This window comes from Podarcis tiliguerta, assembly GCF_965153285.1.
Source record: "Podarcis tiliguerta genome assembly, chromosome: 1".
NCBI classification, from domain to species: domain Eukaryota; kingdom Metazoa; phylum Chordata; class Lepidosauria; order Squamata; family Lacertidae; genus Podarcis; species Podarcis tiliguerta.
Genome location: NC_139534.1, coordinates 31,018,274 through 31,043,262, shown reverse-complemented (window position 1 = coordinate 31,043,262; position 24,989 = coordinate 31,018,274). Strand labels below are relative to the sequence as shown.

Here is a 24,989-nt window from a genome sequence, read left to right as displayed (position 1 = left end):
TCCTCTGTACTACTGCACTGCTGTTATGTGTGGCCTTTCTGAAGTGCATGAGATTCTTTCCTGGTCTAGAGTCGTCTACTTACAGCTTGTTTTCACTTTAAATTCTCATTTAGAGAGAACATGTTTCATAATGATTGGCTGTCTGTGGCTACATACAAGGAAGTTCTCAAGTGGGGGATTTCTCAGTGGAAGTTCCCATCTAACGTCAGTCATAAACCAAACAGGACACTGCCTGAGTTGTACTTTTCTTAAGTTCCTGGGGAGAAAGCTTTCCGATTCTGTGAACATTATCTGCTTTGTTATTATTAGGAACGGAGGCAAAATTAAAAGGTTCATCAAGAGATTACGTACAAGGTAACCAAAATATTTCTTTGTATATAAAACATAAACAAAGATTGTTTGGTGCTGCTGAAATATACGGTGTGAAGTTGGCACTATGCTGCCTTGTATCAAATCACTATTTTGAAAAAAGGGCATGGGATCTATAATTCTAATATTAATTTTAACTGATCTGGTGCTTCTGTTTAAGTAATTAAAGTTGGGCTCGTCTTTTGATTCTTAACCTTTGTGCCCACCCATAGGCTATGAAAATGAGGTTGTAGTCTTAAACACATTTGACTAGGAAGGAAGTCCCATTGAACTTAGTGGATTTACTTTTCAGTAAACACAGTTGGGGCTGTGCATTGACAGCAGCCTCACAAATATAGCATGTTAAAATTCAATAGGTTGCCTGGGTAAATCCATTCTCTGCTTTAAACAAGTTATAATCGTTTTTGTTAAGACTGCATATATCCCTTCTCCTCCTAATATGAACTTCCTGTGGGTCTCCAATGGAATCAATTTTTACTCATCCTCTAGCACTGAGACTTATATATGTGTTCTGCTCAGTCATCACAATTCTGGTACAATCATGCAAAATACTGTGGACATGATTTCTGTGCTGGTTTTATGGTGATGCCTTATGGTAGTTTAGTACTAGAGCACAGGGATCTTGCTAGGTACTAAAAAAACTAGAGGACCAGGCCCGTGACACAAATGTACATAAAACTTTCACATGATAATTTATACATAGAGATACCCCTGGAAAATTAAGGTGGTTGGTGGTTGGTGGTTGAGGTCTCACTAACACTGTACTTGACGTGTGCACAGCTGTCCTATAAATTGCTTACGCTCAAGAAACATTTTTTAAAAACACATACACTTTAACAGTGATGGAGAAGTACAACCCATCCCATAATAACAGCACATCCCTGGACTAGGATTAGTAATGATATTTTACAGTGATTTAGTACTAGGAGAACATCTGAGCTTTTAATGCAGATGTAACATTATACTAGGCACAACCTATCAGGAAGCACTGTCAGATTTATTGCACTACTCCCAATTGTTACAAGGGGGCTGGCACAAGAGAACTTGCCAATGGATTATGCCCAATCGTTGATGGGAAGAAGCAAGTTAGAGATTTGTCCTACCACTCTCCCTAAGGCAGGGACTGGGAAGCCTTTTTGGCCCAGAGCACCAGGAGACACTTATCCACTTGATGTCGGCCATCTAGTGTTTGAAAGACTCCGCTAACTCAGAAATAGTACCTTGGGTTAAGAACTTTACTTCAGGGTGAAAACAGAAACCCTGTGGTGGCAGTGGGAGGCCCCATTAGCTAAAGTGGTACCTCAGGTTAAGAACAGTTTCAGGTTAAGAACGGACCTCCATAATGAATTAAGTTCTTAACCCAAGGTACCACTGCATAGAAAGCACCATGTGCTACTGTCAAGACACCAAGAAGGAAATGTCTTAAAACTTTTCTCGAACAACTAGAGAAACTATGCCAATTATGGCGGATTGTGCATGCATTTGGGAACCCATTAATTAATTTTTAAAAACCATCTGTTGGTAGTGCTAATGTTCCAACCCATTTTGGATTATGATGTAGCCCAGTAATGGGTCTCAACCCACCTGCTGAAGTCTAGTGCAGTAGTGTCACTGGGCCGTATGAGCTCTGATGAGCTCTCCATGGCAATGAGGCAAATCAAGACTGATCTGGCTGGTCAAACAGTTGCAAGGATGGTGCGGGGAGCAACAACTGAGCAGGAAGCAAGCAAGTAACCCCATTTCAAATCCCACCAGGGCATAATTACATCTCTGCACTACATAGCAGGGGTGGGTATGTGGGGCCTCCAGATGTTGGTTCCCCAACCCACATCTCCCTTCTTTTTTCTTCTTTTCTGTTCCCCATTGGACGGTGCATCAGTTAGGACTGAGCCTAGCAGGCTCTCCTCTGCACAGCACTGCAGGGGAACTTCCAGACACCTGGGCCTTCCAGATGTCAATGAACTCAGACTCTCATCTGCCCCAGCCAGCAGGGCCAACAGCCAAGGACGAAGCGCCTGGGCTGCATCCACCCCTGACTCAAGAGCAAGGGGGCAAACAAGGCACTTTCGCCTCCACGCTTTCCAGGCGGGCTTGGATCGGGTCCGGCTAACTTGGCTACAAGGGAGGAGACGCAGGGAAAGGACTGGAAAGCAGCCAGCGGTGTGCGGACGGCGGCCAGGAGCAGCCAGGCAGTCGCCCTCTTCTTTTTCTTGGGCGAAGGCAGCAGCAGCGGGGGATCTGGCCCGTGGAAAGGGGCAAGGGGTGTAGAGGAGGCAGCCCTGGACGGGCGGGGACCGGCTCTGGGACCTCACCCCGCTGACCCCGCTTGGGCAAGGCGATCTCGGAGGCGCCGCGCGCAATTTTACGCGCCCAGTCACATGGCCCGCGGAAGGCAGCAGGAAGTGGATTGTGGTTCCTGGGTTGCGCGTCAGGACCGTCGCTTTGCGCCCGGGCGCTTGGAGAGGCGAGCAGAGCAGAGGTGGCTGCGAAATCCGTGAGTTTCCTTGCCTTTGTAAGTAGCCCGCTGTATCCCAGGCTGAGCAAACGAGGGCGATCGCCCTTCTCCTCTCTGTTACCAGCTATTGCCAGACGCTTCACCTCCTTTTTGTAGTTGTCCCTTGCCCTCCTTTAACCCTCTGCGCTTCTAAACGAGCATTTCCGCGACAAAAAAAGTGTGGCGCTCAGCCGCATCTCAGAAAAGCTGGCGCGTGTTTCTCAAAACGGCGCGATCATAAACTTGTTTACTTCTCTTTCCCTTTTCTTTTTGTAAGCCTGGATTTAGTCGGAGGGATCTGCTCCAAACTCAGTGTGCATGGGAATGCCGCCTAACTAGTGTTGATTTTTCTTCTCCGCGCGCACCCCCTCCAAAAAAAAAAAAAAAACTTCCCGGCGTCTTTCTGCTCACTAACTCGGCCTGAAAAAGTTTGAAGGGCTACTTTCAGTGCGTCTGTCGCTCATGCATTTCCTTAGAAGGGCGGAAGTGCCTAGGGAGGAAGAAAACACGCGCGTGCAAACAGAGGGATAGGCAGGCGTTTAGGTGGCTGTTTTTGTCCAGAGCCAGCTGCACCTGGAACAAGAAAGGACTGGGTGGATTGTGGGTTGGACCCTTAAGTAAGAGAAAGGGAATTGGGTGTTTTAATGTGCGTGTGCCCTTCACAGGGACAGAAGGGCAAGGGACAGGGAAAGCTTCCTGTTAGTTGTTTTCGAGGCTGTTTTGTGCAAAAGCCCTGTGAGAAAATCACGTTCATCTCTTGTGAGCTCAGATGACATCAAGTGTGCCTCCCACCCCCACCCCCACCCCCTTTCTCCTTCACGCCATTGCTCACAACTGGAACTAGAATCCAGAGTGGAAGACTGTAAAAGTGGACAGGTCCACTGACAAGATGAAAGACAAACACTTAGAATGAAAGAATTCTGAATTTGTTAGGAGTATCTTTCATTTCCCCAGATGTCATGGTAATGTCAGATTGACAAGTGCAGGGGAGTCTGCTGGCTGCATTGTAGTCCCCAACTCTGTCTGGTTGGGACCTGGAAGGCCAGGTTTCCAATCATGACTCGGCCACAAAGCTCTCTAGGTGATATTGGGCCAGTTGCTACCTTTCAACCGAACCCTACCTTGCAGGGGTGTTGTGAGGATGAAATGCAGAAGAAGAGAAGCATGTACACCACCTTGAGTTCCTTGGAGGAAATCTGTGACATAAATGGAGTAAATAACCTAAAATATAAAATACAGTGGTACCTCGGGTTACATACGCTTCAGGTTACAGACTCCGCTAACCCAGAAATATTACCTCGGGATAAGAACTTTGCTTCAGGATGAGAACAGAAATCGTGCAGCGGCGGCACAGCAGCAGCAGCAGGAGGCCCCATTACCTAAAGTGGTGCTTCAGGTTAAGAACAGTTTCAGGTTAAGAACAGACCTCCAGAACTAATTCAGTTCTTAACCCGAGGTACCACTGTACATAGTTTAAGGTGTGAAAGAAGGAAACTTTTTTTTTTTTTGCTACTATTGTGAGCAAGTGGAGGTCATCAATCCTTGCTGATCACCCAGAGATTATTTAGTAGATCAGTTCTACCTTCTGCTTACCCCTGATTTAGTTTTGGGGCTAACTGGTCACTATAATTAAGATCAGATTAGAAGTGCTTTTCTTCCCGTATATTGAGTGGGTTGGCGTGCTTCAATCATTGCTTTCTCTTTTTTGCCCTATGTCCACTTTTTGATGTATCCCACTGACCTGGATTGCTGATGGCTACATGGTCTTGCTTTGGGAAGGGGGTGAGGTTGACTGTAGTGAGATGCAGTAGGCCTCATTTTCCACAATGAGGTACAAAAACAGCAGCATGGGTTTCTTTAACATTTCCATTCTTCGCACAAGCTCTGGTGTCCGGAGTCTCCCTAAGGATGCAACCTGTGCAGCATAGTTTGGGGTTAAGTCCTATTGAAATCAGTGGGGCTGCATACTCTATATTGGAGGGTTTGTTTGTTTTTTCACCGGCCGGGGACAGGAAAAACATGCTATGGAAACATTTACAGTGATGTTGATGGAAAGCTGTAAATAGAAGATCACGCTTGAACTTTTGTATTCAACTGACAGGTTTGCAATCCTAAATGTACATTCCAGGGAGCAAGACAGTGGGATTGACTTAGAGGAGACAGGCACAGGTTTGCTCTCTCGGGCTGCAACGCTGTGCACATTTACGGAGCAGACCTAACATGGGACTGAGGAGGAGTGATGTAGCAGGATCCATCCATTGCTGGCCAGGGCAGAAAGTGGCTGTGGTGGTGGGTGAGGCAGTTCTTCCACTTCTCTAAACTTTCTCCAGGTTGGCATAGCTAAGTGGCCTGAGGATTGTGCCTCTCAGGGGGTGGGGTGGGGGTATTGTTCTGTGGCGTCCCACTTGGTGCTTGGCGGAGAGACCTGCTGACAGTGGCTTTCCTCCTGGCAGGGGCCTCCAGCCAGAGTGGAGAGAGAAACAGGCCCATTGTCCCAGTGGTACTCCTCTGTTCTGGAAGAGACCGGCATCCTCATCCAAACCCCATTCCTGACTCTGTGTAAGGCAGCTTCCTATGGAGGAGCTGAACCTGTGGCACTTCTTTCTTGCAGGACCAAAAGCTTGATTCCAGGGAACTATGAAAAAACTTCACTGAGAGAAGATGACATGGTTCAAGATCACTTTTGCTATTCCTGCCAGAGCATTTGCAAATGGTCTGTATCAATTTGATGCTGTAAGAAATGCAGACTTGTCTGCCTAAAGCTTTGTTTGTATTTCCTTGTGTTGCAAGAAATCTAATTTCTTGCAACACAGTCCATCTCAGAAACATCTCTAACCCTAACAGAGTTTTTGAAAACATTTTTAAAAGATTGTTAAGGATCGTCCTGAGGTTGACTATCCCAGTGAATGCTGTCCTTGGAATAAATAAACAAAAAATTATTGTTTTTCAATCCAGACATTAGATGCATGCATTTGGGCCACCCACTGGTTTCTCTGTTTTTCCTTGTGAGGTTGGAAAAGCAGGTTCTAAACTTCACTGCAGCCAATCATGACACTTGGTTTTTTTTTTAAAAAAATATTCTGCAAGACATAACTTGCAACAGTTTGCTAAACAGTGCGTAGGCATCTTCAGTGTAAATGCAGAAAAGGTGAAAAAGTAAGCTTCAAAGTATGTTATGTAAGTATACAAACAACACAGCACACTTATCAAGATACTTGAGATTTTGAAATTATGCTTTTTACGTGCATAGAGTTGACCCAAACTGTTCACTTCCAGTAAGTAAGAAAGAAAGAACAGTCTTGGGCTTGGATGCTAGCATTTTGTTTGCCTGTTCATTAAAGACTGCAGTTCATTAAGGAGAAGTAGAAAAATCAATGTTTGCGAATTAAGAAATTTTCATATGGAACATGATAGGCTAAAACCATGCAATAGTCTTGTAGAGCTGGCTTTCAAATATGAATGCTGTAGGGGGCGCAGGTCACGGGGATTTCGCCTACCCCTTTCCCCCTGTGAAATGGGCAAGAGCGAGCTATTGCATCTCCATTCATTTCTATGGGACTTGTGTAGGAGAACTTCCTGGCTGTATGCAGCTTAAGTCGTACAGAATTATTTTTACTGTGCTCGTAATTTGCATGCAGTGTGAAAACAATTCTTCTGAGGTCGAAGTGGGTAGTGGGTGGTAGGGGAAACGGGCGATAAATTTTATCTCCAGGGAAGTAGTGGGGACACAGGGTCACCAGCACCTAGTCTAGGCAAAGGCCTTTATGTTTTTTCAGGTCCTGTAATGTTTTTGTCGTGTCCTGCAATTGCTTTAACTAGGCTGCTGCTGTTACTGTTTTTCCTTGCATTGCTTGTTTCGCTGGTTTTTTAACAAGACTTTTGTTTGATTGTAAAACACCAGGAGAGCTAAGCTGATGCAGTAGGGTACGCATGTCCTTCACAGACAAATTGTAAATACAGTGGTACCTCGGGTTAAGAACTTAATTCATTCCGGAGGTCCGTTCTTAACCTGAAACTGTTCTTAACCAGAAGCACCACTTTAGCTAATGGGGCCTCCTGCTGCCACCGCGCTGCCAAAGCACGATTTCTGTTCTTATCCTGAAGCAAAGTTCTTAACCTGAGGTACTATTTCTGGGTTAGCGGAGTCTGTAACCTGAAGTGTTTGTAACCTGAAGCGTATGTAACCTGAGGTACCACTGTAAAGGAAAGCTCCGGTTGGGCGTTTTAATGTGTTGACTAAATGTGCGAAGTGGGTGGGGAGTGTAGGAATGAGAACTCTAGCTCCGCCCACTCCTGTCTTTGTTTTCATCACTTTCCTCCCTAGGGTCCCTGTGCACAAGAACTGTGGAAAATCATGGTTCCAAAACATGCAGAAAATACGCCGTAGTTAGCGTATATGAATCATAGAATCATAGAGTTGGAAGAGACCACAAGGGCCATCGAGTCCAACCCCCTGCCAAGCAGGAAACACCATCAGAGCACTCCTGACATATGGTTGTCAAGCCTCTGCTTAAAGACCTCCAAAGAAGGAGACTCCACCACACTCCTTGGCAGCAAATTCCACTGTCAAACAGCTCTTACTGTCAGGAAGTTCTTCCTAATGTTTAGGTGGAATCTTGTTTCTTGTAGTTTGGATCCATTGCTCCGTGTCCGCTTCTCTGGAGCAGCAGAAAACAACCTTTCTCCCTCCTCTATATGAGGATGAGTTAGCCGGGTTGTCCTCACAATGCCCCCCCCCCATGTGCTCAGTCATAACTTTATTAGAACACCTGAGATAGGGCTAAAGTTCTAAGCCCACCTGTAGTTTTTAAAACCATATCCTCTGTTGCTGCTCCTGGATTGAGGATTCTCCCTCCCTCCCCACTCCTAAAGGATTTCCTAAAATTTAACTTTCTAATAATACCAAAAGAATGCTAGGAATGAGCAAGGCTGGTCCTATCTGATGAGGTGATGTTCTCACCACCACCAAGGGGGCCCTGTTTGTATTTTTGAACTCCAGACATCAAAACGTCTTGGGACATCACCACTGTTTTGTGTGCAGAAGCTTTCAGGGAGAAACAATATGTAGTGACTTGAGTGATGAGTAAAGAACCGTGTTTTCTCTTTCTTGTGAAATTTTTAAATCTTTCTTTGGAAGAGCGTGCTTTCAGAGCATGCATTAACGTCAAAACTCTTGATGTTTAGTGATGGAGGCAGAGCTTTACAGTGGTACCTCGGGTTACAGACGCTTCAGGTTACAGACGCTTCAGGTTACAGACTCTGCTAACCCAGAAATAGTACCTCGGGTTAAGAACTTTGCTTCAGGTTGAGAACAGAAATTGTGCTCCAGCGGCGCGGCAGCAGCAGGAGGCCTCATTAGCTAAAGTGGTACCTCAGGTTAAGAACAGTTTCAGGTCAAGAACGGACCTCCAGAATGAATTAAGTTCTTAACCCAAGGTACCACTATAATTTTGTCTCAAACCTAGGTGGTTTTGTAACCTTCCTTACCTGAGTAACCTGTATGCCATGCCTTGCTCTGCATTTGTGTGAGGAGAGGAAGAGCTCTCACCCCCGTGTTAAAGGCAACAAACATTGACTCAGTGGCCTAAGCAGATATGCTTTCTTTCTGCCACACCAGAATGCCAATACAGTGGTACCTCAGGTTAAGTACTTAATTCGTTCCAGAGGTCCGTTCTTAACCTGAAAGGTAAATAGCGTTTCCGTGTGCTGCTCTGGTTCGCCAGAAGCGGCTTAGTCATACTGGCCAAGACTGGCCTTTACCTTTACCTAATTCAGCAGGTCTCGGTGCAAATTGCTAGGTGACTTTTGACAAGTGGTACCTCAGGTAACGGGGACGCGGGTGGCGCTGTGGGTAAAAGCCTCAGTGCCTAGGGCTTGCCGATCAAAAGGTCAGCGGTTCGAATCCCCGCGGCGTGGTGCGCTCCCGTTGTTCGGTCCCAGCGCCTGCCAACCTAGCAGTTCGAAAGCACCCCCGTGTGCAAGTAGATAAATAGGGACTGCTTACTAGCGGGAAGGTAAACAGCGTTTCCGTGTGTGGCTCTGGCTCGCCAGAGCAGCAATGTCACGCTGGCCACGTGACCCGGAAGTGTCTCCGGACAGCGCTGGCCCCCAGCCTCTTGAGCGAGATGGGCGCACAACCCTAGAGTCTGTCAAGACTGGCCCGTACGGGCAGGGGTACCTTTACCTTTACCTCAGGTAACATACACTTCAGGTTACATACGCTTCAGGTTACAGACTCTGCTAACCCAGAAATAGTACCTCAGGTTAAGAACTTTGCTTCAGGATGAGAACAGAAATTGTGCTCTGGTGGCGCGGCGGCAGCTGGAGGCCCCATTAGCTAAAGAGGTGCTTCAGGTTAAGAACAGTTTCAGGTTAAAAATGGACCTCTGGAACGAATTAAGTACTTAACCCGAGGTACCACTGTAGATGTTTTGTTTAATATATGTATAGCTTCACACAAGAGGAGACCCAACATAATTTACAGAGATAATATCCAATCCAACCTAACCCCCATCTTGGCCTTCTAGGGCAGGCAGCTTTAGAGTTGAGGAAATATCACTCTGCCTGTGTGGGTGTTTGTTTGTTTGGCTGGTTCCTTGCATTTAACTGGCATGTGCTCCTCAGGAAGAGCGAAACTGACTTGTCCTCTGTCTCCCTTCAGCAACAGAAGCTCACTTCGCCAAGAACAGCTTAAGGGAGGTGCAACCCTGTCCAATTTCCTAAGCTAGGCTTTTAGTTATGAGATACACATATCAACTCCAGCCAGGCAAGGAAGTCTGCAAGGTTTACAGGTCCACAAGATTTGAGTAGCCATTTGCCATCTTGTACATAAGAAAAATTACTTTGGTTTAAATGGCAGGGGGTGTTTCTGGGTTTGGTTATTTTTTTGTAAAAAAAAAAAATTGTTGCCTGGAGGCAGGTCTTATATGGCCCAGGAACCCTGATTGCAAGCCATTTCTAAACCTTTTAAAGTACTAATAGGTTAATTGCATGTGAAATAATCTGCTTGCTACGCAGAGCATTTACAGGGCAATCCTATAGATGCCTACTCAAAAATAAGTCACACGGAGTTCAGAGGAATATACTCCCAGTTAATAGTGTATCCTTGACTTCATTCTGAACTTGTCTTTCTTTGGCTCCATCTTCACAGTACATTTTAAGCAGCGTCATACCCCTTTTAACAGTCATGGCTTCCCCCAAAGAATCCTGGGAACGGTAGTTTGTTAGGTTATTCCCCTCAGAGTTCCCTAGGGAGATAGTTAAACCCCTCTGGGAATTGTAGCTCTGTGAAAGGAATAGGGGTCTCCTAACAACTCTCAGTTGCCTGGACAAACTTCGTTTCCCAGGATTCTTTGGGGGAAAGCCATGACTGTTTAAAGTGGTATAGCACTGCTTTAAATGTATAGTGCAGACGGGGATATTTTTTTTTAAAGAAAAGAAAAGGTAGTTAAAAGATGGCAAGATGGCGGAGCAGACAACCAGTTCCAAGCATGTCTACCACTAGCAGCTTGTGTGGTAGGTCAGAGCTGCCCACCTAGCACTGGAATCATTGCAGCTTGTCAGGACCAGGCTGGGGAGAGGCATTGGTGAGGCTGGGGTGGGTAGGTGCCCCCAGACTGACTTTGCAAGTGTGCCCACACAGCCCCTGACCTCACTGCCAACTCTGCCCCTCCACAGAGATGCTAGTGTTGGAAAGGCGACTCTGCCCTCTCACACCAGCTGCTACTGAGGCCTACTCAGAAATAAGTCTCACTGAACTCAGTAGGGTTTACTTCCAGGTAAACGTGCCTGGAATCGCAGCCTAAATCTCTTCGACTAGCAGAAATCCTTATTTTTAGTAACTTGTTTTTAATTGGGGGAAAAAATGCAGTCTCAGCAGAAGGGAATGTGTCTGCCTCTGAAGGATCCGAGCTTCTGTAGCTTGTAGAAATTGGTAAAGGTTCCTTAAATAATCATAATGGTTTGCCTTAGATGATAAATAGAAAAGTGGGGGGGGGGGAGAAGCCTGCTAGTGCCAAAGTTGACTCTGTTTAAATTAGAAATTTGTCACATTTAATTAATTATGTTCTGGAAGCTGTTCTTGTTTGTTTGGTATTAGATCTGAGGAAAGATAATTGGATTTGGTTTCGCAGCTAGCAGTAGTCTGTGGCTACGGCAAACCTGCAAAGTTTTGGTCAATAACTGGTGCAACCTAGTAGTAGCTTTTACTGATGACTGTTGTGTTGGCGTCTCTCTATATTTGTGGAGAAAGTATCGTGGACACTGGAGGACTTAATGCTGCGTTTTGAGCGTACATTGGGTCACAGCTGAGTGTTGGGTTGGGGTAGCTTGAAGGAAAGTCCTCCTTGCCCTGGGCCAAACTGCTGCGTAGGCAACCAATGCTTTCCTTTCCTTTTTCAGTAACCCAGCCAGGTCTGCTGCTTTTGTAATTTCTTCAGTGATGAGACACTGCTGGAAGGAAGCATGGATAAGAATATTGCAGAGCAGCTCAATAAGGCGTACGAAGCCTTCAGGCAGGCATGCATGGATAGAGACTCTGCTGTGAAAGAGCTAAAGCAAAAGGTACGTGGCTGTTTTATGTCCGGCGCTACAGGCTAAGATTACGTTTCTGATGGCTCCCAAAGAAAAGTCGACTCCCGATTTCACACACAAAGAGGAATGGTCAACACAGTTGGATAATGCCAGGGAAATTCTGTTAATTATCTGGGGTGATCTGCTCCTTGCAGGTGTGAAATTGTGCCATGCGGCTTGTTTACCCGTGTCCATAAAATTGAGGTTTTTGCACCTGTCTGGGGTGCAGGTTGTTACCAGCTTTTAACTGTGGGGAGGCCTTGAAATGCATATTATAGATACTGCTTCTCTGGTTGCCCTCCCCAAAGCAGGCAGTGCCTGTCCGGAAGCAAAGCAAAGCGGGTCCCTCCTTTTTGCAAGAGGAAGTGCGAAAAGAAGCAGTCGTTTGGAACTTCCCCACTTTCGTGTTAAATATAGCTGGTGCGTTATTTCAAAAGAGAAAAATTGCTTAGATGCCATGCCAGGGGTTGTGAATTAACCCCATTTGTTTCCATGGGGGACAGTTAAGCATGTGCTTAATTTCTCCAGTAATAAGATTTACTCTGGCTGGATTGTGCTGTTGGGTAGTTAACCAGCCGGCAACCCCAAATTCCAAGCGGCTTGAAAAATTCTTACTTAAAACAGAAGCCAGACCAGCTCTTCCTAACTATCAGAAACAGTGTTTTCTGATAAAATTCGGAATTTTAAAAGCTTTTAAAAAGCACCAGCATTTATTGTTAAAAAGAGCCAGATTTATTTTTCCCCCAGACTGCCTTCATGTAAGGCACTTTGGGCTAGGAAGCCATTTGTGGCTTCCGGATGCTTGGAACTGACTGCACTTTTAGACCCTGTCTGAATAATTAAGGCGACAAGAGGAGGAATGTGCTGGCAAGCCTTTTGTAACAACCCCAGCAAGCATTTTCAAGACGCACGGCACTAATGCTCTGCGTCCCTTCCAGGAATCCTCAGAGATGAATCGGCCCGGCACTTAGATTGAAAAACCTAAGGACTTGAAATGGCTGAGAGCTACGGCAGTGGACTGTGTGACTGCTTGCTGCACCAGAAGCAGAGAGTGTCATGGCTGAGGAGATGGCAACTCCTGCCGCTTCTGGGATTGGCTGAGCTCCGATTGGCTGAGCCTGCTAAGGCAGGGATGGGGGGGCACATTCCCTTCTGGGCAACTTTCAATGTGTGCCAGTGGTGGGTGGGGCCAGAGGCTAAAGTGGGCGGAGCAGCAAATGCAACAATTTACCTTCGTCCAATAGGCTAGCTTCTATGTACAGCCCTTTCCATCCTCTCCCAGCAATCGAGAGGCATCATCCCAAGACACATTCCAGCCAGACAAAGTCACTTGGGCGGGGGGTGAAACAGGGCCAGAGAGGGCTGTGGCCCCGGGGAGAGTTCTGAGAGCCAAATTGAGAGGCTGAATTTGGTCTCTGGACCTGAGGTTCCCCACCCTTATACTAAGGGAAATCAGGTCTTCACTCCGTCCTCTACACATATTTGTTCCCTTAAAACAAGGTTGGGGACCTGTGGCCCTCCAGGTGTCACTGAACTCAAATTCCTATCTCCCTAACCATTGGCCATGCTGACTGGGACTGGTGGGAGTCGAGAACATATGGAGTGTGGCCACAGAATTCCCCTTGAAATGTGGCTGTCGTTGTTTTGCTTTGCAACTTTGAAACTTAACCTTTATAGCACATTTAACAGCTTTCATTTACACCCTCCTTCCCATCACTAGGCTGGTGAATGGCCTAAGGACAGGCAGGAGGATAGTGTAATTCACTCCTGGGTGTTGTCTCTCTCTCCCTGTTTGACCCTTAAAACAACCCTGCGAGGTAGTGACTGGCCCAAGGTCACCCAGCATGGACTTGAACCCAGGTCCCCTTTGCCTTGAAGGCTAAGTGCTTGCAGTAGTTAAAGCACATTTGCTATTTTCATCACTTGAGGGCTTAAATGGAGAAGAGTGCTGACACTTTCTTCCCAATTTACGCAAGCTTCCCTGTTGGGTTTTGTACAAACTCTGCTTACTCACAGTGTTGGAGTCTTGGAGTGAGGCCCGTGGGTAGCTGTCCCCTGCCAGGATAGTTCACTCTCCCCCCTAAATTTTCAGTTTTCATTTTTCAAAAAATGGGATAGGGCCACCTCTGTGGTTGCATTCCTTTTTATTTTTTAAAAAAACCTTAAAATTGATCCTTCTCCTCATGGAGATAAAAGGGATAAAAGTTTGCCTCAGTATCCCACTTTTTTCACCAATACAAGTGAATAACCTTAAATTTATTTGGCCACCTTTTTTTTAATGTTCTGGTTATTCTATAATGATTCACAGCCCCACCATAAAAAATCCTGTCAAATCCTACTCAACACAGTCTTACCAGGTTTATTCTCAAGGCAGGGAGCCTGCTTCTTTGGCAAATGGCCTCCGGAATTGGGTACGGAACCATAAACACTATGGAAGAAACCATAGAAAACTTGGAATTCAGATGACCCACACACGTTGACTTTGCTCTGATTCTTATTCTCTCCCCCAACACACACACCTTTACTCCATGTTCTCGATTCTGTGTTGGCATACCCTCCAGCTTGTGGCCAATGGCTGATTCCGCAAGTAGCTGATTGGCTGCTTGTTTTGCTACTCTTTGACGATTGGAACTGTGTCATGCATAGAAGCTGGAGTCATCTCAGCCAGATGGCGCTCGGTGTAGAGGGATGTTTGGTTGTCAAGTATATCTTCTAGTCGGTAACTTGTTGCTGCCATCTGACTCTAAAAGAATTATTTGTGCACGCTGGCTGTCAAAAGCATCTTCTCTTCTGTCTGTTTTAGCTGTCATGCCTGTGCTCTGTACAGAAGTGTTGACAAGACATTGCTGTTGTACATTTTCAATTTGGGTCTTGGTGACTTTTTCTTCTTCTTCTGTTTCCTGAGGTCTCCTTGGCTGCTGGGAAATGCTGACCTCTTTGGCTTTTTAATGGGTTGGTGAAGCAACAGCTGTTTGGTGCTTTATTTTGAATCAGGCTGTAGGGAGACTCTTGGGTGTATTGGGGGTTTAAAAGGGTATTTTTCTCCCCCTCTGCCTCCCCTCTGAAGAATGAAAGTGGCTAAATAAATCATGGGGTTTCCATTATCCAGCTTTTGGAGAAGGGCTGGGGCATTTAATTCAAAGTAGAGCTGGGAGATAACTCAGTCAGGAATCCTGAAGAGCCACTACCAATCAGTGTAGTTAAATACGGAGCTATATGGACCAATGGTCTATTTCAGTGTAAGACAAACTTCCTATGTCCCAAGCAAATATTTTTGATCATGCAAGAGGGCAGACTTTTTACTTGGCAATAACTTAGCATCACAGTATACCCCTGTGATGGCACAGGGCTTAACTTCTAAACTAGAGCCGGATAATTGTGAAGACAGGCCTGCATTCAGCCCACGAGCCTCTCTGGGTGAACCTGAGCCAGTCTATATGTGTTGGCCTACGTCGCTGGGTTGTGGTGAGGAGAACATGTTGGTGGAATGAAATCCTTGATCCTGTCCTTGAAGAAAGGGCGGGATGAAAATGCAGTAAATGAATAAAGAGGCAGAGAAATAGGAATTTCTACAGAGGGAGAGCCAGAGCAATGACACAGGTAATAACTTTTTTTATAGGCATAGCTGCTGTGACAAAGCCAGGTGTTGTACTTCTGTGTGTTAGCCTGTTGTTGTCACAAAATGACTACTTCGAATTAAATTATCTTTACAGACAGACAGCTATGAAAAGCAGATATGTGAACAACAAAACCAAATTGTATTTCTTACAAGCACTGTCACAAAACTCAACTCACAGTTGGCTTCTTTGAGCTGCAACAAAGGTAGGTAATTTTCAAATCTATATCTATCTAACTATCATCTATCTATCTATCTATCTGTCTGTCTGTCTGTCTATCTATCTACACCACCACAATCCACTGGGTTTCCCCAACACAAACTGCTTTTTTTTATCATGCATCTGGACTAAGGGGCCAGTGAATGGTTGCTGATTGTGATTACTCAGTGAAGGGCTGAGGAGAACAATGTCTAGGTCACTTCATACCTTCAAGCACCTGCTTCTGGAACCATGCCTTGGGGTGTCCTGGCAAAGTCCTGCTTCTGGAGAAGGAAGCTATAAGGGAGAGAGGAGTGGGCAGTTGTATGAAAAGAGAAAATGGGAGTATAAAAAGCTAAATAATAAAGAGGGAGAGAAAAAAAGAAAGAAAAAGCATTCCATAGGAAAAAAGGAATGGGGGATGAAGGGTTTGAATAGTTTTAAGAGGGGCAGGTTGAAAAGAAATACTTATATCACATGGCATTCTTCAGTTCCTAGAAGGCATCATTTTAAGACGATTGCAGTGCTATACTGTGTTAAGCATGCTCAAGTCTCAAAACTGCTGCCTTGTCTATCTAAGGAGGAAACTGTACTTCAAATGTTAGTGTGCACTTATTTTCCTATACAGTGGTACCTCGGGTTACATACGCTTCAGGTTACATACACTTCAGGTTACACACTCTGCTAACCCAGAAATAGTGCTTCAGGTTAAGAACTTTGCTTCAGGATAAGAACAGAAATCGTGCTCTGGCAGCGCAGCAGCAACAGGAGGCCCCATTAGCTAAAGTGGTGCTTCAGGTTAAGAACAGTTTCAGGTTAAGAACGGACCTCCAGAACGAATTAAGTACTTAACCTGAGGTACCACTGTATAGAGATTATCTGCATGTACCGAAAACAATCCCAACCCAATATTGTGGAAGTTGCATTATTTGATTCCCTATTGTATTCCATGTGTGAAATGCCATGTATGAAATGCCATTATGTTTTTTTTTCATATGTGCATGACCACCTACCAGAAGACAGCGAAACCAGAAGAAATGGTACTTTACTGAACTTGAATGCTGATCAGCTGTATGAAAAACTGCAGTTGGCAATGCAAAGAGAGAAGCTTTTAAAGGTAGGGTGCTTTTCACAAGATAATTCTAAAATAAAAATAATAATGGCATGATAAGCATCACATTTGAACTAGACAAACTGTGATGAATCGTAATTATGGTTTGTTAGAAACAAGCCAACTTCAAACCGTGAGCTTGCTTCGACAGATCGCACAGCTTAGGGTACGGATGGCACACAAACTATGGTTAATTAAAAAGGAAGTGAAAACTTCCAACCTCCTTGCAGTCATGTCAGGATGGGGGACTTATTGCAACATCCACATTTGTGCCTGTTATTGTTCCTTTATCATCGATTAAGCCTGCTAAATTTCTGCGCTTACGGTGAAGTTGCCCAAGTTATGCCAACGTGGAAGAGTTGACGATCTGGTTCTGTGACTCTTTCCAGTGTTCTTTTTACGTATCTGAATGGCATTGAAGTCTCCAGCTTGTTCAGAAGATGAGAAATCTTGTTGCTACAGATAATGCAGAATTGGCAACGGAGGGAACTGGGACGAGGTTGTCTTCTGCAGAAGAGGCTTCCAGTTCTCTCTGCCTTCTCTGGGCACGTGAGAATTTCTTTGGAATTTGAGGTGGTGCACGGTTTTCAGCTGAGCTTGTCATTTTGAGCTGGCCAAGGGGTGGTGTGCGTGCGTTGTTCATTCCCGTAAGCATTTCTCCAGTGTGCTGCAGCCTCCCTGGCTGCCTGCACTTCCACGTTTGAAAAAGTCCCACGGGAACATTTCTTGGGCTTTAATTGACACGTAGGACGCTGGGGAGACTTCAGAATGCAGGTGAGATGATGTAGAATGAAGGTGAAGATGCTCACAAACGCCCCTCTGTCACCCCAAAGTAAGCACCCCACCCACGAGATTTTTCACCAAATTTTTATCTCCTTTGATCATTTTCAAATGCAACTTTTCTTCTCATTAATTGATGAAGAGTGAAAAATCAGCAGAGACACTCGGCACATCACTCATACAGATATGGATAGTGCGGCGTTTTATAAGTGTATTTTTCTTACCCTTGTTTTGCTGAAGACACTCGTCATTTGACTCACTCTGCTATGAAGTCTAGTTATCAGTTTGTCCTCCTAAAAACCTTTGAATAGCCAGCATTATGAATTGAGAACAAAGTAGTTACATGAGTAACAGCGGGGAGCAACATAGTTCTTTAATAGTTGCCTACATAGTTGCACTATTTCAAATGGCAAGCTGTCAACTGGTTTTGGACGTGCATATAATGCTCTGTGAAAATGCAAAGTCTATTCATGAACGCATAACTAAATCCGTTCCTGAAGTCCGTTCTTAAGCCAAATCTGTTCTTAAACCAAGGCGTGCTTTCCCTAATGAGGCCTCCTGCCACTGGTGCCCTTCCACCGTTCGGCTTCCGTTCGTAGACCAAGGTAAAGTTCGCAAACTAGAACACTACTTCCGGTTTTGCAGAGTTTGTAAACAGAATTGTTCGTAAACAGGACTGTTCGTAAACCGAGGTACCAGTGATATTTACAGTTCCTCACACTCTCTCTCTGTGGCAGTGTGTCCTATAGCCAGCATTCTGTCTTTTTTTGTTCTCCCTGGGTACTCATTTCTTGCTTTTTAGTGCTACCTGCTAAATTTTTATTGACTTGACTTACTATAGCTAGTTCATCCCCCCCCCCTTTTCCCCCTACACACACAATTCTCTTATGACACCAGATCAGGAAGTGAAGTTCTTCTTTCCAATGTGTTGTTTTTTTAAAATTAAGACCTGTTGTGCTAAGATTGGGCTGCAAGGCATAATGTTTGAACACTCCAGTGCCAAAATCTTCCTTTCACCTCTGATTCTGATTTGTTTGCTTATCTTTGAGACTGTTCTTCAGTCTTTTACACAGTTACAAATCAGCGATACTATAAATATGTTGGAAGGGTCACGTGTTCACCCCCTGGTCACACACATGGTGTGACATCTGTACAGGCTTAAATATGGATATCTGTGCACCCAGTTTAGAAAAGGTAGAAAGGATGGAAGACAAGGATGGAAGATATGTGCATCCACCTTACTTTGTATGCATCAAGAGGACTACACATGGGCCCACACAATCCAATATTCGGAAAATGGTGCTTAGTTGCTAGATCCATGTCTGAATCCAGTCTTGGTGTCCATTTTCAATTTCACAAAAGCTTTCAAAGACTAATAGTAGGAGACAAGGATTAAGTTCTACCTTTGATAGCAGACTTTGCATTTTCTCTTTCTTTTTTTGGTTTTGGGTTTATTTAGATTTTTGGGGTATAATGAAAACAATTCAATGAAGTTTAATGGGGGTGAGAAAGGCTAACATGGTCACAGCTTTCTTGCTAAATATGATTGATAAAACTGGAGTTACAATGACTTGAATCCAGAAGGAGTTGCTGCCCACCTCCATCACGTGGTAGCCCATAAAACCTGAACTGAGATAGGAAGAGTTGCCTCATAAGGCATGTCTTAGAGCAGGCACATCTACCTATCTGGAGACTGCGATCTACTCCCGGTATAATAAAACTGGCAGTGATCTACCCATTGTCATTGCCCAGCTTTTTTTAGGAGAGAACAGAGTTGTTAAGCTGGGGGCGGGGCTGGTGATCGCTAAGGATCCCAAGATCAACCAGGATTGACCAGGAACATCCTACAATCAACCAGTAGGTCGCAATTGACCGGTTGGACATGCCTGCCTTAGAGCAATCCGTTTAAGTCTGCCTGGTCGGACTACAATCTGCCACGATGGCCAAAGGCTCTTTGAAGAGAAGAAGAAGAGTTTGGATTTGATATCCTGCTTTATCACTGCCCAAAGGAGTCTCAAAGTGACTAACTTTCTCCTTTCCCTTCCTCTCCCACAACAAATGCTCTGTGAGGTGAGTGAGGCTGCAAGACTTCAGAGAACTGTGACTAGCCCAAGGTCACCCAGCAGCTGCATGTGGAGGAGCGGAGACGCGAACCTGGTTCACCAGATTATGAGTCCACCACTCTTAACCACTACACCACATTTTGGAGATGAAAGTGTGATCTTGTAACATTTCAATACAGTCATACCTTGGTTGTTAAACAGATGCAAACCAAGGTGCGGCTTATGATTGGCTGATTGGTCCCGGAAACAATGACAACAGGCAAAACGGACGTTCGGCTTCCGAAAAACGTTCGCAAACTGGAACACTTCCGGGTTTGGAAGCCAAAACGTCCGAGTGCCAAGGCGTTCAACAACCAAGGTCCGACTGTGCTCACTTTAATGGGACACGGGTGGTGCTTTGATGCCACATTTCTAGACTTCCAGCTGAAAATTGCTTGGGTGATCAAACCTCTGGGAGGAAGTGGGCAGCCACAGGTGACTGTAGAGAAAAGCCCCTTTCATCTATTGCATCAAACCAAGTCTGTCCCTAGTAACCTTACCGAGTTTCTTTCCGTCTGACACTGAGTCATTGAAAGTAATTGCCTTAGGATTACTTTGCACATTGCGTTTTTAAAGAGCGCACCTAAAATATAAATTGTGAATGCAGCCAACAGGTGTTTAGAAACAGCTACACTTGTCAGAGAGATGGCACCGAGAGAGAGAGATGAGATTGCCGAGGCTTCCTGTTGAGAGTACGCTTTTGTTTTGTTTTGTCACTGTTAGAATTGGCTGAGCACCAGACCCGTTCTGACTGCCAGGGCTGTGCATGGAGCAACAGGCCTGAGAAGCAATGGCCCTGGGGCAGTGGGGCTCTGGATGCATGGGCAGGGCTTAGCTACTGTATTTTCCCATGTATAAGATGTATAAGATGCCCCCGTTTATAAGACTCAGAATTAAGAAAATGAGGGGAGATTGCCCAGAGTTGTTGAACTTTTGGGGGGGAGGATCCGCCTGACCAACACTTCCGATAGCATGCGACACAGAAGCCACCAATCGTCTGACCGCTCGCCCTCAGCCACCGCAAATCACCCACACAATTGCCTCAGCAGCAGCCATTGCCACAGCCACCAATCGCCCGCACCATCACCGCTTACAATCTCCTGGTCGCGGTAGCAAACAATCCCTTCTCTCCTCTGCACTACCCGTGTATATGACGACCCCAATTTTTTCACATTATTTTAACATGAAAAAACCTCGTCTTATACGCAAAAAAGAGCAGTATTTCTCAGCAAGGTCCTTTTCTGGCTCTCCTGGAGTGGGATGTGGGATGCGCCAAGCTCGGCTGGCTCTGTGGAGTCGCTTTTCCTGCCTCAGGTGCCATCCTAACACTGGATGGACACACTGGCGGCCTTCATTCCTGTCAAGTGTTTGAATTGGCCCCTCAGCCCAGTAGAAGTCACAAAAGGAAAAGGAGTTTGTGAGGCAGAGGCTGGTGCTGTAAGAACATTTGCTAGCCCTCTTTTTTCTCTTGCTTGCAAGAACCTTTACGTTTGGTCCTGCTTTACACTTAAAGAGCAAATCTCTCATGAGGCTTCTGTTATTTTCGCCATTTGCATGGAGTGCAGCAATAACAAAAGGACGGTATTTAGCGTGGTGTGACTGAGAGCCAAAACTCCTGCAAGGAATCTTTCCCTCAGCTCTCAGTCAGTGGAGGGACTTACCAGCATTGTGGGATGAGCTGTAAGGGGTGTTGGCCAAATAACACACTCTGGATCAAGGGCCATTACAGTCAGATTAACCTTTTTATTTTAACCAAATATAAGTGTCTGGTGAAGGGCGTTGCTTACTTTGATAATATCGTTTTATTTTTCAGAGTTTGAGCAGTAGCAAATTTATTTCAGATATTTTAGTTGTCGTCGTATAAACAGACAAAACCCTATGGGAGCACAACGCCTCTCAAGTTTCCTTTGCAGCATCAGCTCCCTGATTTTGTGTCATTTTTTAAAATCTAGGGCACTGTTTGTTTCCTTGTTTCTGACTATGCCTTGCATGTGCCTTTCTTTCCCACTTACCCTGCAAAAAAAATAAAATTGAGTTTACACACACATGCTGAGTGAATTATGGTTCTGTTTCCCTTTTGTAAAAAAACAAAACAAAAAACTGACAAATGTCATGCACCCTTGAGAGCTGGAAAATTCAGCCTTTAAAAAAAAGACAATTTTGCTGCTGCTATAACTTCCTTGCTGAGTCTCCCCCCTCCCTGCTTTTTGTATAGAATGTCATCCTATATAGAAAATTAATGGTTTAACATTGCAGGAGCCGACTTTTTAAAAGCCTTAATTTCTCCCCTTTTGAAGTTTTATAGCTTGAGTCTTGCAAAAATCCTAAGTCATTAAGTGCTAAATAGCTACATTCCAACTGTTCCAGAAATTACAACCCTTGAAGACTATTGTCACCTTCTTTAAATGTACTTTATCTTGATCCCAGCACATCCTAAAACTAATTAAATATTAGTGAGCAGAGTGTATAAATGGAATGAGACAACATTTCCCACATTTATAGGCACTAATATGCACGCCGCTACGGTGACTATTTTCAGTATTCAAAATAACGCACAATTGTTTTGAATAATTGTCCACAATGAGATATAACTTCATGCTGCCATAAATGGTTATTAATTATTTCAGCCTAACCTGATGGGGTAGTGCGTACAGGGCTGAATTCATTTTAAGGATATATAAAGAAAGGACCAGCTTGATCAGACTGAAGACCATTCTAGTCCAGCATCTCATTTGCTGCAGTAGCCAACCAGGTGTCTATAGGAAGTCCCCAAACGCATTCACCCCTCTCCCATTGTGGCTCCACAGGAACTAGTATTCAGAGGCATGCTGAACCTCAAAGAGAGCCTTATCATACACAAATTTGTCTAATCCTATTTAAGGCATCTTAAATAAGTGGCCATCATGATAGCAAATTCCATAGCTCCATTGTGTGTTTCACACAAAGTGACAAAGGCATCTGCACCAAGACAGTTATTTAAACAAAGGGATTCTATGAGGAAGCACATTTTGTCTGTCCTAAATCTCCCAGCATTCACCTCTGTTCGATGGCCTCCTCGTTCTTGTATTTCTCTTTGTCTTACTTTCCCCATAGTATTTATTTTTTAGCAAACTATTAGACTTCTTCGATTCAGAAATCCCGTCCCCCTGCTCCAGTGAATATTTTAAGATTTTTGGCTTTTGGAGGGTATCTATCGGGAAAGAATATTTTCCTCCACCACATGAGATGGAAATTTGCTAAAATGCCACAGGGATCCGAGTGTGTGGATCAGGCCGTATTTTGAGTACGACAGCTAATTATATGTCTGAGGTGGGTGCTGTTTTCACCCATGTGTAACATCTACAGTGAAGTAAAGTAAGCTAAAACTGGCCTGAATTCGAAATAGCTACAAGACCACACTGGTTGGAAATTTCCCATAGAAACGATATGCTTTTGTAAACCACTTTGAGGTTCTTTACCAGCAAGCAGCATGTAAGTCAATAAATAAATAAATAAATAAATTTATACACCTCACTTGCCTTTCTCCCCCTGCCCCCCATACTTTGAATTCCCAAATATTGTAACCTTTCCTCATAGGGGAGCTGCTTTAGCCACCTGCTCGTTTTGCTTGCCCCTTTCTGAACCTTTCCCAGATCTGCAATATCCTTTTGGAAGTGCACCAGCCAGAATTGTATCCCAGATTCCAAGTACTGTGCTGGGTGGGGCCATACATCTGCACAAAGGTGTTAGTGATTTTGGCAGCTTTTGTTTTCGATCCTTTCCCTAATGATCCCTGACATGGAATTTGCCTTTTTCACAGATTGCTAAGAGTTAATTTAGCCTGTAGTAGTCTATTCTGCCACGGCATTCCTCAAAGACTGAGAAATTAGCCAACTGTGCTGTATGTGCTTCTTTCCGTTTCAGGAACAATTGGACGGTGAGAGTGTAAAGTTAAAAGAAACCGAAGAGGAAAGCAATTTGAAAGAAAAGAAATTTGAATCTATTATCGCCATCAAAGAAGATGAAATACGGCTTCTGAAGAAACAGCTGAAAGAAATAAGTGAGGCACAAAATTCCATGCCAGGACCAAGAAACGAGAAAGAGGTAAGATTATCAAGGGGAGGGAGACCCAAATCTCTGCCTATAAATAACACTGTATGCATATGGAAATTGTTCATGCAGATGATCCTTGTAGAATGAAGATTAGGCCATGTATTTGGGCTCTTTGGCGCATGTGTGGCACATGCTCTATTCCCTCCCCCTTTTTGCATATAATTTGGAAGCAGTCGTTTTTCAAATGCTTTTCTACCTGTTGCGGAGTATAGTTTTGGAAAGCCAGTGCACTTTCAGCCTTGCCTTTTGTGTTTGTGCTTCAGAGACAAATACGTTAGCTTCATTTTGCCAGACAACCTTTCAAAGTTTCTGAAAGCCATATAAAAGACGGATTATCGTAACAACTTCAGTTTCAGGCTTTTGAATAAAACGCCCATGTAATACTGTGCTAACCCACAAGGTGGTAGTCAAATATAATAACTTCTCTTCATGCATGATAAAACACAGGGTCTCAGCCCTGGCCCAGCTTATTGAAGGTATGTAGTAGAGTCTCTGCTGATAGTTTTCTGGCCATATATATATATATATATGATCTGATGCATAGAATATGTGGCTCTCTGTCCCAGTTTTATCATTTGTTTGAAGAGGATTGGATCAAATACCAGAAAACATTGAAGAAAAAATATTCCATAGAAAGGGGGGTGAATAATGACAAAATCTTCTAATGAAAAGGAAATGAAGCTCAGAGAATTAACTGTTGGAGCTGCAGATTAACCATGTCCTCTGTGTAAGCTCTGTATCGGTGTATATAGCCTCTCCCACTCATCTCAACATCCACCCAAATACTTTGGGAATCTTCTGGTGCATTCATGTAAATGAGGATGTGGACATGTTCAGTTTCCATCTAAGACATTTTCCAAGCCATTATTTAGAACAAATGCATTTTACTTTTTTATATTAAAAGGGGAGGGGAAGGCTAGTGCCATTGTTAAGCTGCTACTGTACGCGCCTGTTTAATGTGTTGATTCATTTTGTTAGGCTGTTATAAATGCAAGCTTCTTCCTTTGTTTATACTTGCGATCTTTTTTAAAAGGCAAGGAATGGAAAACATGCTTCATCTAGGCAGGAATTATCTCTGGGGGCCTTCGGTACAGCTGCCTGTGAAAGGTACATCACACTTATTCCCCCCCCCCTTATTTTTTTTATTTATTTAAGGAACCTGTTTTCTTTTTAGTAATCATCTCATGTTTACCCTCGTTCTCTGATTTTTAAAAAGTCAGGAGCGCTCCTGTTCTCCATTGCCACTGCTAAATATTGAGAAAAGGTATCTAGAGACACTTTTGAGCATCGGCAGGTTTGGTCAAAGGAGTGGCTGCACCCTGTGCCTCAGCACGGCCCTCATCCCTTTCTCTGTCCCCTGAATGTGAAGTCAGGATGGAAGATCAAGTGGCTGGCTCCCTGTGCCCTTGCTTGCCCCCTTTAGTGTTCATGAACCTGTTTTCACCTGGGCATTCTAGCCCTGAAACAAGGAGGGACTCGGGAGCTGAGCTGGAGCTCCCCAATTCAGAGCTTCTATCACTATGGAGGGGGAATGGGCAAAGTCTGCCACTACCTGCCCTACTAGGGCCTCTTGTGCTATGTACCACAGCAGCCCTGCTCAGGGTTTGCCTGTCTCCATCCATGGCAGAGACTGCTTTGTGAAAGGTGCACACAGC

The 24,989-nt window shown here is 44.6% G+C and overlaps 1 protein-coding gene across 9 annotated transcripts in view; it reads left to right on the top strand.

Moving 5' to 3' along the window:
- Nucleotides 1-204: 204 nt before the first annotated feature.
- The window catches only part of TANK (TRAF family member associated NFKB activator), a 35,609-nt gene continuing 10,824 nt past the window's right edge, over nt 205-24,989 (top strand). For 3 of the 9 annotated variants that reach the window (XR_014504474.1, XM_083411021.1, XM_083411016.1), the window contains exons 1-7: nt 2,307-2,881; nt 5,475-5,576; nt 11,264-11,425; nt 15,148-15,256; nt 16,266-16,366; nt 23,146-23,325; nt 24,368-24,441. Coding sequence is in view for 8 of the 9 variants with exons in the window: in XM_083411021.1 (XP_083267147.1) it covers nt 11,327-11,425; nt 15,148-15,256; nt 16,266-16,366; nt 23,146-23,325; nt 24,368-24,441 (563 nt within the window). In the remaining variant the exon portion in view is untranslated. Of the gene's footprint in view, nt 355-2,306; nt 2,882-5,474; nt 5,577-11,263; nt 11,426-15,147; nt 15,257-16,265; nt 16,367-23,145; nt 23,326-24,367; nt 24,442-24,989 lie in introns of those variants that run through there. The other 6 variants (XM_083411018.1, XM_083411017.1, XM_083411019.1 and 3 more) reach the window with 6 other exon arrangements.